Source organism: Sebastes umbrosus, chromosome 14 (assembly GCF_015220745.1).
Source record: "Sebastes umbrosus isolate fSebUmb1 chromosome 14, fSebUmb1.pri, whole genome shotgun sequence".
Taxonomy (NCBI): Eukaryota; Metazoa; Chordata; class Actinopteri; order Perciformes; family Sebastidae; genus Sebastes; species Sebastes umbrosus.
This window is the reverse complement of record NC_051282.1, coordinates 31,468,791-31,485,089: the sequence shown is the minus strand read 5'-3', so window position 1 is coordinate 31,485,089 and position 16,299 is coordinate 31,468,791. Positions and strand designations below refer to the sequence as shown.

Here is a 16,299-nt window from a genome sequence, read left to right as displayed (position 1 = left end):
CTGATCGCATAAAAAAGTAACTTTTTTTTACTCAGATTTTATGCATAAGGTGGTGTGTTCTTTATACAAGGGCAGTTTTCCTAAAATATATCGCCTTGGCTGCAAACCGGACACTTTTAATGACTTTGCTAAGGTATACTGTATATCTTGCACACTTTACTAATGTATATAGAGGGTTATTCTATGTTTATAATTTAGATTATTTTTATGATAGTTATAGTAGTTAGGTATGTTTATTAAAGTGTATTCCAGTATTCTTTATATTTTGCATTCAATGTATAGTCCTCTAGTGTTGACATGTACATTACATGTACTGTTACTGTGCATTGCCTGGATAACCTGCTGCTGTTACACAATCATTTCTCAATTTGGGATCAATAAAGTATCTATCTATCTATCTATCTATCTATCTATCCGTTGCTTATAGTACTGCAGTAAATACCAATATATTGAATCATAACCCCTGTATCATGATACATATCGTATCGCCAGATTCTTGCCAATACACAATCTTAGTGTTAACAACTCTAAAATGTTCTACAGACAAAATAATAGTGTGGTTAGTAGAAATGTTCAGTGACACATGAGGACAAAAACTTAATTTTAGACCCTGATTACTGCTGTTTTGTTTTTAAGCTTCTTTCATAAAGAATAAATGCATTGAAATGTCATAAACAAGAACTTTTGTAACAGTGGAGCTAGTTGAGTAAATTAGCTTTCCATCACTAAATGAAAGAAAAGAAAATATAGTATTAAAAGGATTATTTATCTCTGCATGCAAATTATTTGATTTTTAATAAATTACTTGCATCACTTGCACAAGCTTGTTGACTGTATCTTCATATGAGAATAGACATCATCAGCCTATTACATAACCATATATGCAGCACTGGTAAAATTAGAGGCTCCAGAAGATATTCTCAGTCTACACGCAGCGATAACATCTGAAGCTGGATTGTTTTGTTGCGCTGCGTGAGAAACACACGAATGAAATAAATGACTAATATGATTACACAACAACAACATATTTTTCTGTATGTACCAGCAGGATCAGTATTATCTGACATCATGAGCAGGTTGCCAAATAATGCCATGAAATCATCATCATATTTATATCGTTTTACATAACTGCATTGATCCTGTTCATATACACACAAAGATACAAAATACAGAGCTCTTTTGTAAAAGAATGGTTAATGAAAGTAGCATTTCACTCACAGTTACATCATCCTTATGGAAGGATTATATATTATATGTGTGGAATATATTCAAAGAGTGAAATGCTGGATTGGCTTTGTTCTTTTAAAGAAACTCTGTCACATATGACGCAGTGGCATGATGACATTTTAGTTTAATTTCTATTGAGAGGTGTTGGTTATACCGGCACGTTTCTCATTCCCAATAGCTGCTTTGTGACAGCCGTCGGCATTTGAAACAAGGCGCCCTTCAGCGCCGGTATGTGACGCACTGGGAGTTCCATTAACTACAATGTAAACCCATCCGCAGCAACAGTAAACGCTCAGGGAAAGTGCTGTGGTGGTGACGTAGTAAATGGGTCCAATAACACAGGGCTGTCATCCAGGAGATCGCTGTTTGTGTCCTGCGTTACGTTAACTTTTTCACTGTATAAACGTAGTAATCTTGAGCCCAACCATGTTGTTCTTTCCTAAACCTAACCAGATGTCTGTACTACGAAGCAGGATTTAGGGTTAGCGAGGTAACTTCAGGGTTTAACCCTTAAGGGGTTTTCAGTCCTGCGACGGTGGATCACTTCTTACCGGGGTAGATCACCATGGTAACTAATGCTGAACGGCTAACCTGCTCCGGAGCTCCGTTATGTTCCAGATAAGAGATCAACTCGTATAAAAGCCCCGCTCCTGACCAATCAGAGCTCGCTGAGCAGATCGTATGATAATATTACACAAATATGAAGATGTTACAGTCATAATCCAGACTGAAAATAACACAGTGTAAACTGACAGATGCAGGAAGGACAGCTGGCTGTATGCTGCGGGCGTTTACCGCTTTGAATTATGGTTTTATATTTATTTTTTTACTTGCTCTCAAATCCGTTTCACACCGCCGGAGACGGGGACGCAGCTGAAAGAAGGCTGAAATAGTCACACACGCCACAACATAATCAATATCATAATGTAAACTACTGTAATCTATTCATTCATACTATTTTTAAAGCTAGTTATATAACACTGCTCCATCTAGATGACTATATCTGACTTTTGAGTGTTCCGTTAAATTAATAAATCTGTTAATTAACGCATTCACACATCGGCAAATTCTTCTTTTGCCAGCTGTCCTTCCTGTGTTTGGCAGCTTCAGCTGTGTTGAATCAACACTTCCTGCTCCCGTATCAAAAGTAAAAGCCATCAAGCAGGTTTTTTTCTGTGGACAAAATTCCTTAATTTGTTAACACAACGCTTTTATTCTGAAATATTTGCAGGACAGTGTTGTAGAACATGCAGTGACTTGCACGGCTCCATGAATGAATAAAGTACGGGGTTTTTAATTGTGGATTATTACTATTATTTACAAATGAACACATGTATGCTTCTTAACCTTTTTCTGTCTAAAATAAATATAAATTACATTTATAATGAAATGAACATTATGAAAGGCAGACTCAATGTAGAAAGAAAGGGCTGACAGCAGCAGAAACGCTGCCGGTGTGGACGCCTCACGCGTGAAACACGAAGCAGTTCAGCGAGGCAGCGCTGCTCACGCGGCAAGCACGTACACGTGACATACCACACTTGTTGCAAACATCTGGATCATTTCTGACATCTTGTATTTGAACAATATCAGAGCCAAACGACCCCTCCCTTGTAAAATCCCAATGCAAATCCAGAGTTTTCTGCGGGTATACCTCTGTCCTCCCACTGACTTCTTGGTTAGTGTTAGTTCACTTCTTCAGCCTCAAGATGATGGACAAACTGTCTGTTCTGCTGGCAGCGCTCTGTCTGCCCTGTAAGTTGCTTCATGCTAAAATACCAATCAAAAAAAATATGCATATATTTAATGCTCTAGCATTTACTACTCTCTCTCTCCTTCTCACATGTCTCTTTTTCACTTCTGATTATTTGGCATGTTTGAATGGCCAGGCTCTGGAGTCCATTCCCTCCACTTCAGTAGTGAAAACGCCTGAGGAGGCCCTCAGTCTCTCCTGCAGGGGAACCGGATTTGATTTCAGTCAAAGTGGGATGCACTGGATCAGGCAGCCTGAAGGGAAAGCTCTGGAATGGATGGGGCTTATTTACTATGATGCAAGTAAAACAGTTTATGCAAGCAATGTGCAAGGACGTACAGAAATCACCAGAGATAATAGCAACAGCATGACGTATCTGAGACTGTCCAACCTAAAGCCAGAGGACTCGGCTGTGTATTACTGTGCCAGACACACACACTGTTGATTGTAAGCAGAGAGGCTTTACAAAAACCTCACCAACTTATTTCTACAATCACCAACAGGGGGCAGCAAAAGATGTTAAATCTAAAATATTTTCATAGCATCATACCTGCACATACAGAGAGACAAACACACAAAGTGAAAGCACCAGCAGAGGTTGTTGGTTTGTGACTTCCTCTTTTTTTTGTGGTTTCTACCAACAATATACTGTTAATAATATTCCCATCTGTTATTTTGAGAGGCAGGTGGGAAACATTTCCTGTTATATTTCAAAAGAAGAAACAGCCAAATAATAATTGAAAGGACACAAATTAAACACAAAATGCAGGAATTTCCTTAAAAACAACAACATAGAGATTCATAAAAACAGTAATCAAATAAAAACACGTTCTCACACATGCTGATGCTTTGTCAGACCCCTCGGCATCACTTTTCGGTCGCAGTAAACACATTCTTAATGTTGTGAATTCACTTGATAGGTTTATAAAACGTCCTGGTGAGTAAACATTCATTCTAGTTTCACCAAACAAAGAGTGAGATCCAACTCTGATCAGCTGAGTCTTCCCTGTGAGGAGGAGTCAATGCAAAACTCAGATGTCTTCCTCCTCTACTTATCTGACTGCAGAGAGGAGGACAGAGGACAGTGGACACACAGTTTAACATGATGGACTATAGGACAGGACTGCTGCTTTTAACCATCTGCTGCTGGACAGGTCAACATTTACACTGATGTTGAGTTGACATAGTTCTGATTTGTGTAACTGACATATTTCTCATGATGTATTTTTATATCTTGACAGGTGTTGATGGTCAGACTCTGACAGAATCTGAACCAGTGATTAAAAGACCTGGAGAATCCCACAGACTGACCTGTACAGCCTCTGGATTCACATTCAGCAGCTACTATATGAGCTGGATCAGACAGGCTCCTGGAAAAGGACTGGAGTGGATCGCTTATATCAGTAGTGGTGGTGGCAGCAGCACATCCTACTCCCAGTCAGTTCAGGGCCGGTTCACCATCTCCAGAGACAACAACAGACAGCAGCTGTATCTGCAGATGAACAGTCTGAGGACTGAAGACTCTGCTGTTTATTATTGTGCTCGAGACCCACAGTGACTGGAGTTGGTTGAGCAGCTGTACAAAATCCTACAGGACTCATTCTGACTGGACTGATAGACAACAAGGAGGAATACAATTTTTATTTTTTATTTTATCTTTTGTTGTTGTAGTTTTTAATTAAAATCATGAAAACTGTCCCAGAGAAAAATCATTATTAACCAACAACAATTACTATATAAATAAAATAAATGTTTGATCACTTCCTCACAAAACAGACGAAGACAAGAATAAAAGAAAAACAACATGTAAACATGTCAGCCACATTAATGTAGATATTATTTGGCATCTAAAGTAGGTCACTATATTTTTTCGTTCTGTCAGAATCTCTTTTCAAAAACATCCTCCATATTCCTTATTTTGTGAGTTCCCTTTTCTGTAACTTTTAGTTCTTGAATCAAACTTTTCCACTTCAAAAATCAGGGGGTTTAGTTTTTTTCCACCCTTTTGTTATTTGCTTCAAATATGGAAAAATATAGCTTCATAGGTACACATGGGTTAGCACGCATGCACATCTACATGTGCCTGGAATGGACCTTACATGTGAAGGCGGACACATATGTGGGCCCATGTAAAAGATATTGCTATATCTCTGCAATCCCCCCCCTTTTATTCAATTTTCTTAATAAACATATTTATTTATTTAATTTATTATTATTATTATTTCTTTTTTTTTCTTTTTGTATTATTATTATTTTTTTTCTTTTATTCTATTTTTTTATTTTTTTTATTTCAATTTTGAATGCTGATGTTGTTTTCTCTTGTATACTTATTGTGTTTGTTTCTAAGCTCAATTACTTAAAAATTGGTTTATAAACTGTTGTAATTATGAACTGTAAATTGCATATATGAAAACAACCTAAAAATAAAGTATATATATATATAAAGAAAAATAAATAAAGTAGGTCATATGGGAGTGAATTATGTTGCAGTTCCTCTTATAAAATCACTAGGTGGCAGTCAGTGTCAAGTTTCTCTCGTCTGTCACTATAAGGAGCCCAAGGTCTATTGAAAGAGGCTGGGACACGGGAGGACACAGGTCTTGGGGTCTTTGGGGTCTTTGGGGTCTTGTGGTCTTTGGGGTCTTGGGGTATCACACATGCGCAGTGTAGCTGGAGCTGCAGTCCTGCGTTGCGATTGGTTAAATTTCTGCAGACCAGATTTTACTTTGCATGTGTTGCACCCCAAAGATATGACGCGTGACCTCTCCTCTTTCCTCTTTTGCTAGATTAACCATCTAGAAGGTGACATTTAAGTCCATATAGGTCTTTCATAAAAATATGTACTCTAAATAAAAACTGATTTCTCTCTGGTCACTAGAGAAGACACACTGTTTACACCTTCAACTGATTCAAATGACATTTAAAAGATGATTGAACAATATGCAAATGAAGGTGACTTCTAAAGAAGTGAGTGAGTGTCAGTGAGAGACAGAAGAGCTCCATCAGCTCAGCTTCAACATCAACCATGTTCTCTGGAGCTCTGATACTGCTGCTGGCAGCTGGATCCTGTGAGGAGCTTTCACTGGATTCACACTAATAAACACATTAGAAACACTGAATAGTCAGATGAATGATGGAGATAATGTTGATTTGTGTTTCCACAGGTGTGAACAGTATTGATCTCATCCAGCCAGACTCAATGGTTGTGCAGCCTGGACAGTCTTTGACCATCACCTGTCAGGTCTCTGGTTATTCTCTGACTGATAACAGCTATGCAACCGGTTGGATCAGACAGTGTGAAGGAAAACCAATGGACTGGATTTTACATCAGTGGGGAACAAGTGGCCTTGTTCAAAATAATGCTCTGAAGAACAAGTTCAGCTACAGCAGAGACACTTCTGCTGGAACAGTGACTCTAAACGGACAGAACGTGCAGCCTGAAGACTCTGCTGTGTATTACTGTGCCAGAGAGCCACAACAACACAAACCATCAGTAGACCTGAACAAAAACCCCTCAGTGCCTGAACACTTGTAACATGAAGCCACCAGAGGAGGAGCCCTCAGACCACTAATGATTTCAACACCAGCTCACTGTCACACTGAAGACAGAAACAGACCTAAACCCCCCTGAGACCGCCAGAGATCCCGACTGACTTTACTGTCTTTCAGAGGCTCTAGTAGGTTCAGTTTTAGGGTTAGAGTGAAGACACAGATATCAGATGAAACTAGAAAACCTACAGAATCCAGTGGTGCCAACCAAGTCAAGCTACCATGTCGAGAAGGAAATAAATAACGTTCCAAAGGTGGGCTAAATACAGACATGCCCACTTTATGATAATCACATGCAGTATAAATGTGTTATTGTCTCCTATTCTAAAAAAGTGTGTTTGAATATTTCTGCATACTGGGGTCCCTAAACAGTGTTGAATTATATAACGTGGGTATCACTGTAAAGCTGAGACTCTTGTGGATCCAATGAGCTCAACTGTATTCATGTGTGATGATGTTAGTCCCCATAGGAGACATTTCATTGTAGTGAGACCATTTCTTTTTTTTTTTAAACTTGACCTCACTGTATAATATGACCTGTGGTGACCTCTAAGATAATAAAAGCCTCATGAAACTTTACAGCCACAAACTATAGACCTAGAACATTCAGAGAATGGATGGATCAGACTAGAGACCTAGAGCATTCAGAGGATGGATGGATCAAACTAGTGACCTAGAGCATTCAGAAGATGGATGGCTTTCCCAGCTAGATTGACAATAAGGGGGTTTCTGAGCAGTTTACACAACACAAGTGCTCGCCAGCCAATCGCCAAAAAAAATGCAATTCTTGCAGAAATCTCCCAATTGTCAAAAGTTTTTGATCCCAAATCACAGCATGGCTTTTTTTATGGTGTTGCTCAAGGTCTTGGTGTCTTAATGTGGTATTTTGAAGGGATTATTTATCATTTTTATCAATTCTCAGGATGGAGAGAGTTGCCGTGATGAGGGATTTAGTCTATATGTAGAGGTGGACATCATCAGCGTAGAAGTTGAAGTGGGGGTCATGATGATGGATGATATTACAGAGGGGGATCGTGTAGAGGATGAACAGGAGAGGACTTAACTTACAATATTTAAAGTAAAAGTATGCACTGTGCAGTAAAATATACTTAAAGTATTTAAAATAAAAATATGCATAGTACAGTTAAGTATATTTGAAGTACTTAAAGTAAAAGTATGCATTGTGCAGTAAAATTTACTTAAAGTATTTAAAGTAAAAGTATGCATTGTGCAGTAAAATTTACTTAAAGTATTTAAAGTAAAAGTATACATTGTGCAGTAAAATGATCTTAAAGTAAAAGTAGTATGCATTGTGCAGTTAAGTATATTTTAAGTATTTAAAGTAAAAGTATGCACTAGGCAGTAAAATATACTTAAAGTGCCTAAAGTAAAAGAATGCATTGTGCAGTAAAATGTATTATATATCACTCAAAATGTGTGAATAAATGCAGTTAGGAGTTAATAAATGTAAATATAATACAATCAGGTATTAAAAGTTGACAGTAAAACAAAGTTAACGGTAGTTTTATTTCTGAAAATGAGACTTTTTCTAAATGTTTGTGAGCGTGTAATGACATTAAAATATGAGATGTGAAGCAGAGGTGATTTCCAGGCATGTTTTCACTCTGCAGATATAAAAACAGTGAACAGACTCTTCTATTGGCTCCAGTTAGACCAACATTGATGCTTCATATATGTTTGATTCTATATATGCAAACTCAGTGAGCTTCAGCTATAAAACATCACATCAGGCTGTCAGAGGAGTTCACAGCACGTCAGCTTCAACATCAACCATGTTCTCTGGAGCTCTGCTGCTGCTGTTGGCAGCTGGATGTGAGTCTCTCTGGATCTGTCAACACTTCTTCTTTTACAGTACAACTTGATATTTTTGTGATAAAAAAAACATGATCTTGTTTTTTTAACAGGTGTGAAGGGTGAAACGTTGACTCAGCCAGCCTCTGTGACTGTGCAGCCAGGTCAACGTCTGACCATCACCTGTCAGGTCTCTTATTCTGTTAGCAGCTACAGCACAGCTTGGATCAGACAGCCTGCAGGGAAAGGACTGGAGTGGATCGGAATGAGAGTTGGTACAAGCACACAATACAAAGATTCACTGAAGAACAAGTTCAGTATCAACTTAGACTCTTCCAGCAACACAGTGACTCTAAACGGACAGAACGTGCAGCCTGAAGACTCTGCTGTGTATTACTGTGCCAGAGACACACACTGGTTAAAGTTACCAGAGAAGCTGTACAAAAACCTTAAAGAATGTATTCTTACAAAGACCAACAGGGGGCAGTAGGAGACCTAAAATATGATGGCAGTAAAGAGCAGTATAACAACGCCACTAGATGAGCTGCAGGTGATTTTGTGGTGTTTGACTTCCTGTTTGTTTTTTACCAACAATGTGATGCTGAATAACTGACTGAGTCTCAGTTTTATTGAGACTGTTGATGTCTAAATGTGGTTTTCTTTCCTCTGTGTTGGTTTGTAAAAGATAACAACATGACTTTTAAGTTTTGTTTGAAATAGTAATCACATTCACATCCTCTAACAGACTGTAGAACTGGGTAACAACTGGTGTCATTCAGCAATTACACATTTGAGTGATCAAAATCACATGTGGAGTTCCCCACATGTCCTTTCTCAGGCCTCTACATGCTCCCACTACTTAGTTTATGGAAAACAATGAAATCTGACAACAGCTGAGTCCTCCCTGTGAGGAGGAGTCAATGCAAAACTCAGATGTCTTCCACCTCTACTTATCTGACTGCAGAGAGGAGGACAGAGGACAGTGGACACACAGTTTAACATGATGGACTATAGGACAGGACTGCTGCTTTTAACCATCTGCTGCTGGACAGGTCAACATTTACACTGATGTTGAGTTGACATAGTTTTTATTTGTGTAACTGACATATTTCTCATGATGTATTTTTATATCTTGACAGGTGTTGATGGTCAGACTCTGACAGAATCTGAACCAGTGATTAAAAGACCTGGAGAATCCCACAGTCTGACCTGTACAGCCTCTGGGGTTGACATTAGTAGCTACTGGATGGCCTGGATCAGACAGGCTCCTGGAAAAGGACTGGAGTGGATCGCGATTATCGAATATGACAGTGATCGCAAATACTCCTCTCAGTCAGTTCAGGGCCGGTTCACCATCTCCAGAGACAACAACAGACAGCAGCTGTATCTGTAGATGAACAGTCTGAGGACTGAAGACTCTGCTGTGTATTACTGGCCAGAGAGCCACAACAACACAAACCATCAGTAGACCTGAACAAAAACCCCTCAGTGCCTAAACACTTGTAACATGAAGCCACCAGAGGAGGAGCCCTCAGACCACTAATGATTTCAACACCAGCTCACTGTCACACTGAAGACAGAAACTGACCTAAAACCCCCCTGAGACCGCCAGAGATCCCAACTGACTATACTGTCTTTCAGAGGCTCTAGTAGGTTCAGTCATAGGGTTAGAGTGAAGACACAGATATCAGATGAAACTAGAAAAACCTAAAGAGTCCATTGGTACCAACCATGTCATGCTACCATGTCGGAAAAGAAATAATTAACGCTCCAAAGGTTGACTTAATACAGACATGCCCACTTTATGATAATCACATGCAGTATAAATGTGTTATTGTCTCCTATTCATAATGTTGTGTTTGAATATATCACTGTAAAGCTGAGACTCTTGTGGATCCAATGATCCCAACTGTATTCATGTGTGATGATGTTAGTCCCCATAGGAGCCATTTCATCGATCTCACTGTATAAAATGACCTGTGGTGACCTCTAGGATAATCACAGCCTCATGAAACTTTACAGCCACAAACTAGAGACCTAGAGCATTCAGAGGATGGATGGATCAAACTAGAGACCTAGAGCATTCAGAGGATGGATGGATCAAACTAGAGACCTAGAGCATTCAGAGGATGGATGGATTAAACTAGAGACCTAAAGCATTCAGAGGATGGATGGCTTTCCTAACTAGATTGACAATAAGGGTTTTTTTGAGCAGTTTACACAACACAAGTGCTCGCCAGCCAATCACCGAAAAAATGCAATTCTTGCATCTTCCAAATGTCAAAAGTTTTTGATCCCAAATCACAGCATGACTTTTTATATGGTGTTCCTCAAGGTCTTGGTGTCTTAATGTGGTATTTTGGAGGGATAATTGATCATTTATATCAATTCTCAGGGTGGAGAGAGTCACTGTGATGACGGATTTAGTATATATGTAGAGGTGGACATCATCAGCGTAGAAGTTGAAGTGGGGGTCGTGATGACGGATGATATAGAGGGGGAGAGTGTACAGGAGAGGACCAAGCACAAAGCCCTGAGGGACGCCTTGAGTAGCCGTGGTAAAGATGCAGTTAATGCTGATGAACTGGTGTCTGTCTGTGAGATATGAATGAAGCCAGGAGAGGGCAGTACAGGTGATGTTGAGAGAGGATTCAAGATGTTGATGAACTGACAGGGAGTGAGGAGACCTCAAGCAGGATTTCTGCTTCTCTGAAGGAAATATGGGATCTTAATATAAAGCACTTTAGACTAATTCAGCTGAAACATGTCAGATAAGCCTTAAACACAGAGGACAGATGAATGTTAAATTAACTTTCACATTCCATCCATCAGTCCATCCATCCGTTAGCTACTAGCTTATTCAATTCCAGGTGACAGAGGACGAGAGGTGAGGTATATAGACAGGTCACCAGTCAATCACAGGACTCATTCACAGCCTTATCAAGTCTGATCTAGTCGTATCCTCCCTGTGAGGAGGAGTCAATGCAAAACTCAGATGTCTTCCACCTCTACTTATCTGACTGCAGAGAGGAGGACAGAGGACAGTGGACACACAGTTTAACATGATGGACTATAGGACAGGACTGCTGCTTTTAACCATCTGCTGCTGGACAGGTCAACATTTACACTGAAATTAATCGACATAGTTTTTATTTGTGTCACCAGCTTATTTTACTTGATGTTTTTTTATATCTTGACAGGTGTTGATGGTCAGACTCTGACAGAATCTGAACCAGTGATTAAAAGACCTGGAGAATCCCACACATTGACCTGTACAGCCTCTGGATTCACACTCAGCAGCTACCATATGAACTGGGTCAGACAGGCTCCTGGAAAAAGGCTGGAGTGGATCGCTTATGTACAAACTAGCAGTTCTTATAAATATTACTCCCAGTCAGTCCAGGGGAGATTCACCATCTCCAGAGATGACTCCAGCAGTAGAGTCTATCTACAGATGAACAGTCTGAAGACCGAGGACACAGCAGTGTATTACTGTGCCAGAGACACACAGTGAGAGACGATAATAGGAGAGTCATACAAAAACTACTTCCTCTATTTACCACCACCACTGGGAACACTCTTTTATCTCAGCATCACTTTATTTTTGTAATACTGTTGATTAAATTCTCTGTATTAGTGTGGTGAAACTGGGTCCACATGTCTCAATAAGTACATGCATGAAGATCATTAAGGTGCAGAATAATGAAAACTGGACAGAAACAAGTGATGAAGGTATTTGTGTTGAACACTATACTGAACAGGAAATGTACACAAACAAAGATAAAATTCATGAGGCTTCTTTTGTTTTAAATATCTGAAGCCAATAAAAGAAGTTCAGAGCTGTAATGTTGAACAATTAATGAACTTCTAGTCCTGTAAAACATCATTAACAACAATTCTGTCTCAAGTGAGTAACTTGTCTTGAATGTTAAAGTAGCTCCCATCGCTGTTTTCAACCTCTAGAGGGCAGACAAGGACTGGCTTTAACACTGATCCCAGTAACGTCCATACAGGAAGACATGACGGGGAAGGAAAGACACCATTAGTTTTACTAAAATAATACACTAGATATTAATGTTCTCCTCCTATAATGATAATCTTTTACCAACTTTTCTGACATGAAATCATCATTAATCTATCACAATGCCACGCTGCACCACTGCTTCACTGATTGTTGATGATGGTTTAAATATAATCAATCAGATGACACACATCGTTGTGGTTCTGTTGATAACCCAGTTATTAGATTTAAAACACGTAAGAACAGTTTTAGACGTACAAAACGTCCTGGTCAGTAAACATTCATTCTAGTTTCACCAAACAAAGAGTGAGATCCAACTCTGATCAGCTGAGTCCTCCCTGTGAGGAGGAGTCAATGCAAAACTCAGATGTCTTCCACCTCTACTTATCTGACTGCAGAGAGGAGGACAGAGGACAGTGGACACACAGTTTAACATGATGGACTATAGGACAGGACTGCTGCTTTTAACCATCTGCTGCTGGACAGGTCAACATTTACACTGATGTTGAGTTGACATAGTTTTTATTTGTGTAACTGACATATTTCTCATGATGTATTTTTTATATCTTGACAGGTGTTGATGGTCAGACTCTGACAGAATCTGAACCAGTGATTAAAAGACCTGGAGAATCCCACAGACTGACCTGTACAGCCTCTGGATTCACATTCAGTAGCCACTGGATGCACTGGATCAGACAGGCTCCTGGAAAAGGACTGGAGTGGATCGCTGCTATCAGTAGTCCTAGTGGTAGCAGCATCTACTACTCTCAGTCAGTTCAGGGCCGGTTCACCATCTCCAGAGACAACAACAGACAGCAGCTGTATCTGCAGATGAACAGTCTGAGGACTGAAGACTCTGCTGTTTATTATTGTGCTCGAGACCCACAGTGACTGGAGTTGGTTGAGCAGCTGTACAAAATCCTACAGGACTCATTCTGACTGGACTGGTTGAGGAAAAGCATGAAATTTTAATATTTATTATTTAAATGCTGTTTTACATGATATAGTTTACTTCATATATATATTTTTAAATAATAAATACATCTTTGTCGTAGCACCATGCATACTGCTGAAAACTTCACATTACTGATAACAGCATTTAACTTTATTCTTTACAAAGTGAATTTATTTGACTCCTACCTATATCATGTATGGAGGTTAATACTTTATTTAGAACGTTTTTCATCTTTAAGAACGTATAATAATATAGTCATTAAATAATTACTGTTGTGTTTAAACTGTCTAACAGATGTGGAGAGTGAGGTGAATCATGAATCTGATAACTGTTTGAAATTATTTACATAGCTCACACATAATACAATACATTTAAGCAATAAAAGTTAAAAGCTGAGTTATTAGTTCATTTGGATAAACTTTAGTCAGCTGATATCATCAGTATGTAAATCAGCCTCCTTTTGTGTTGCCTCATAAAGAAGTGAAGAAGGTGACAGCCAGAAACCAAGATGGTGACGGCGAAAATGTCGAACTCGAGGCTTTAAAACCGTAGTCCACTAACCAATGGGTGACGTCATGGTGACTACGTTCACTTCTTATATTCAGTCTATGGTTGGGACAGTTTATCGTGACTCACAGCAACGCCTGCATTTATAAGAAGACGACCTTATTGTGATGAAAACTTTACAATATTCTGTTTTTAGACATTAACTCACTAACTTCCAGAGTTTTAAAACATATCTTTACATTAAATCAAATCAAAGCAGCGCTACAAGTTTACTAAATTAACCATCTAGATGGTGACATTTAAGTCCATATAAGATCTAATCATAAAAATATGTTCTTTAAATAGAAACTGATTCCTCTCTGGTCACTAGAGAAGACACAATGTTTACACCTTCAGCTGATTCAAATGACATTAAAAGATGATTCAACAATATGCAAATGAAGGTGACTTCTAAAGAAGTGAGTGAGTGTCAGTGAGAGACAGAAGAGCTCCATCAGCTCAGCTTCAACATCAACCATGTTCTCTGGAGCTCTGATACTGCTGCTGGCAGCTGGATCCTATGAGGAGCTTTCACTGGATTCACACTAATAAACACATTAGAAACACTGAATAGTCAGATGAATGATGGAGATAATGTTGATTTGTGTTTCCACAGGTGTGAACAGTATTGATCTCATCCAGCCAGACTCAATGGTTGTGCAGCCTGGACAGTCTTTGACCATCACCTGTCAGGTCTCTGGTTATTCTCTGACTGATAACAGCTATGCAACCGTTTGGATCAGACAGTGTGAAGGAAAACCAATGGACTGGATTTTACATCGGTGGGGTGGAGGAGACTTTTCTCAAAATAATGCTCTGAAGAACAAGTTCCTTTACCACACTCACACTTCTACCAGCTCGGTGACATTAACAGGACAGAACGTGCAGCCTGAGGACACAGCTGTGTATTACTGTGTACGTGTTACTCCACAGTGATACAAACCACCAACAGACCTGCACAAATACTCAGCAACCAGCCAGACTCAACCACACACACACTAGATGTGAACATTAATAAAGACACTCTCTGATGAGCTGATAAACATTAATGTTTAAGTCTCATTTGACTTCCACTGCAGCCGACATCAGTGTAGAAGAGACTCAGAGAAGCTTGATTTCCCCTCAGTACAAGATGACACCATTTCATCCTTTTATTGTTGTGTATTTAGATGACTAGAAAACATGGGGACAACAATTTTCCTGTTTCCATGCAACTGGATGGAAAATAACACCTGATAATGTAACTATAACGTAAACAGTTGCTCTCTATTTTCACAAACAGGATGTAAATGTCTGATTTGTATTGTGGCCGAGGTGAAAATACCTCTAAACTGCTCCACCACCAGTTAAAGATCGTCATTGTGTCATTGTTATTTCCCATTATTTTCCATCAGTCCATGAATATTAGTGTTTTTAATATTTTACAGCTGTTGTAGAGATACTCTACTTATGGAAATGTATCTGTGTCACATGTTCCCTTTTTAAACCTGCAGAGGGAGGTCTATGCAAACTCTTCCTCTCTTATAAACACACCATCAGCAACTGGTGGCAGAACTCTGGAACAGTTTTATATATTTCTGAAACACTCAGATCAGAAAGCTCTGAACTAGAGCGTTTATCCCAGAAATGGAAAAAACAATTACCTGGAGTTTATTATTTGTAGTTGCTATTCATGGTGAGAAAATGAATTAACTGATTCTGTAAATATCTAACTTGTGATGTAGATATAAGTGTGAATGATGACGATGTCTTACCTTACAGGAGTCTGGAGTGAGATCAAACTGGACCAGTCTCCCTCTGAGGTGAAAAGACCTGGAGAGACAGTGAAGATGTCCTGTATCACGTCTGGTTATACCATGACAAGCAATGCTATTAACTGGATACGACAGAGACCAGGAGAAGCTCTGGAGTGGATCGGGAGGATAAACACAAATACAAACACTCCGAGCTATGCCAGCTCCTTTCAAAGCCGTTTCAGTTTTACTCAAGATGTGCCCAGCAGCACTCAGTACCTCGAGGTCAAGAGCCTGACAGCACAAGATTCTGCTGTTTACTTCTGTGCTCGACACACAGTGACTGAAGACAGTGGAGCAGCTGCACTAAAACCTCCACAGACAACAAACTGCAGTGATCTTAATAACATCTGGGTTCTCTCACCACCTGCTAAAACACGCTGACATATCCTCATTACATTTCTATGTATTTTAATGATGTTACATCCCTCACAGTTACAGACAGAGTCCCTTCAACTGTCAGAGCGTTATATATAATACTAAATTACCAATGTCATATTCACATGTACAACCCATAAATGACATGAAATCAGTTTGAAAAGAGAAAGAAGCTGAAAAACATCTGATCAGACAGCGAGCTCGGCTGGATCAGAGCAGAATTAGAGAGGTGAAATGTCCACAATCAAAAACATGTTCAAAACAT

The 16,299-nt window shown here is 39.3% G+C and overlaps 8 gene segments (V, D, J or C); all 8 read left to right on the top strand.

Annotated features, from left to right (window-relative positions):
• The first annotated feature begins 231 nt into the window (after positions 1-231).
• On the top strand, positions 232-16,040 carry LOC119501386. The segment is given in 3 exon segments: positions 232-241; positions 15,488-15,538; positions 15,625-16,040. Coding segments are annotated over 2 exon segments (465 nt in total).
• Positions 4,012-4,559, top strand: LOC119502128. The segment is given in 2 exon segments: positions 4,012-4,134; positions 4,222-4,559. Coding segments are annotated over 2 exon segments (369 nt in total).
• Positions 5,897-6,562, top strand: LOC119502126. The segment is given in 2 exon segments: positions 5,897-6,048; positions 6,145-6,562. Coding segments are annotated over 2 exon segments (414 nt in total).
• LOC119501388 lies at positions 8,106-8,831 on the top strand. The segment is given in 2 exon segments: positions 8,106-8,362; positions 8,455-8,831. Coding segments are annotated over 2 exon segments (516 nt in total).
• LOC119502168 lies at positions 9,249-9,759 on the top strand. The segment is given in 2 exon segments: positions 9,249-9,393; positions 9,481-9,759. Coding segments are annotated over 2 exon segments (306 nt in total).
• On the top strand, positions 11,318-11,898 carry LOC119502145. The segment is given in 2 exon segments: positions 11,318-11,455; positions 11,542-11,898. Coding segments are annotated over 2 exon segments (366 nt in total).
• LOC119502129 lies at positions 12,704-13,276 on the top strand. The segment is given in 2 exon segments: positions 12,704-12,848; positions 12,937-13,276. Coding segments are annotated over 2 exon segments (369 nt in total).
• On the top strand, positions 14,259-14,808 carry LOC119502159. The segment is given in 2 exon segments: positions 14,259-14,383; positions 14,480-14,808. Coding segments are annotated over 2 exon segments (363 nt in total).
• Positions 16,041-16,299: the final 259 nt, after the last annotated feature.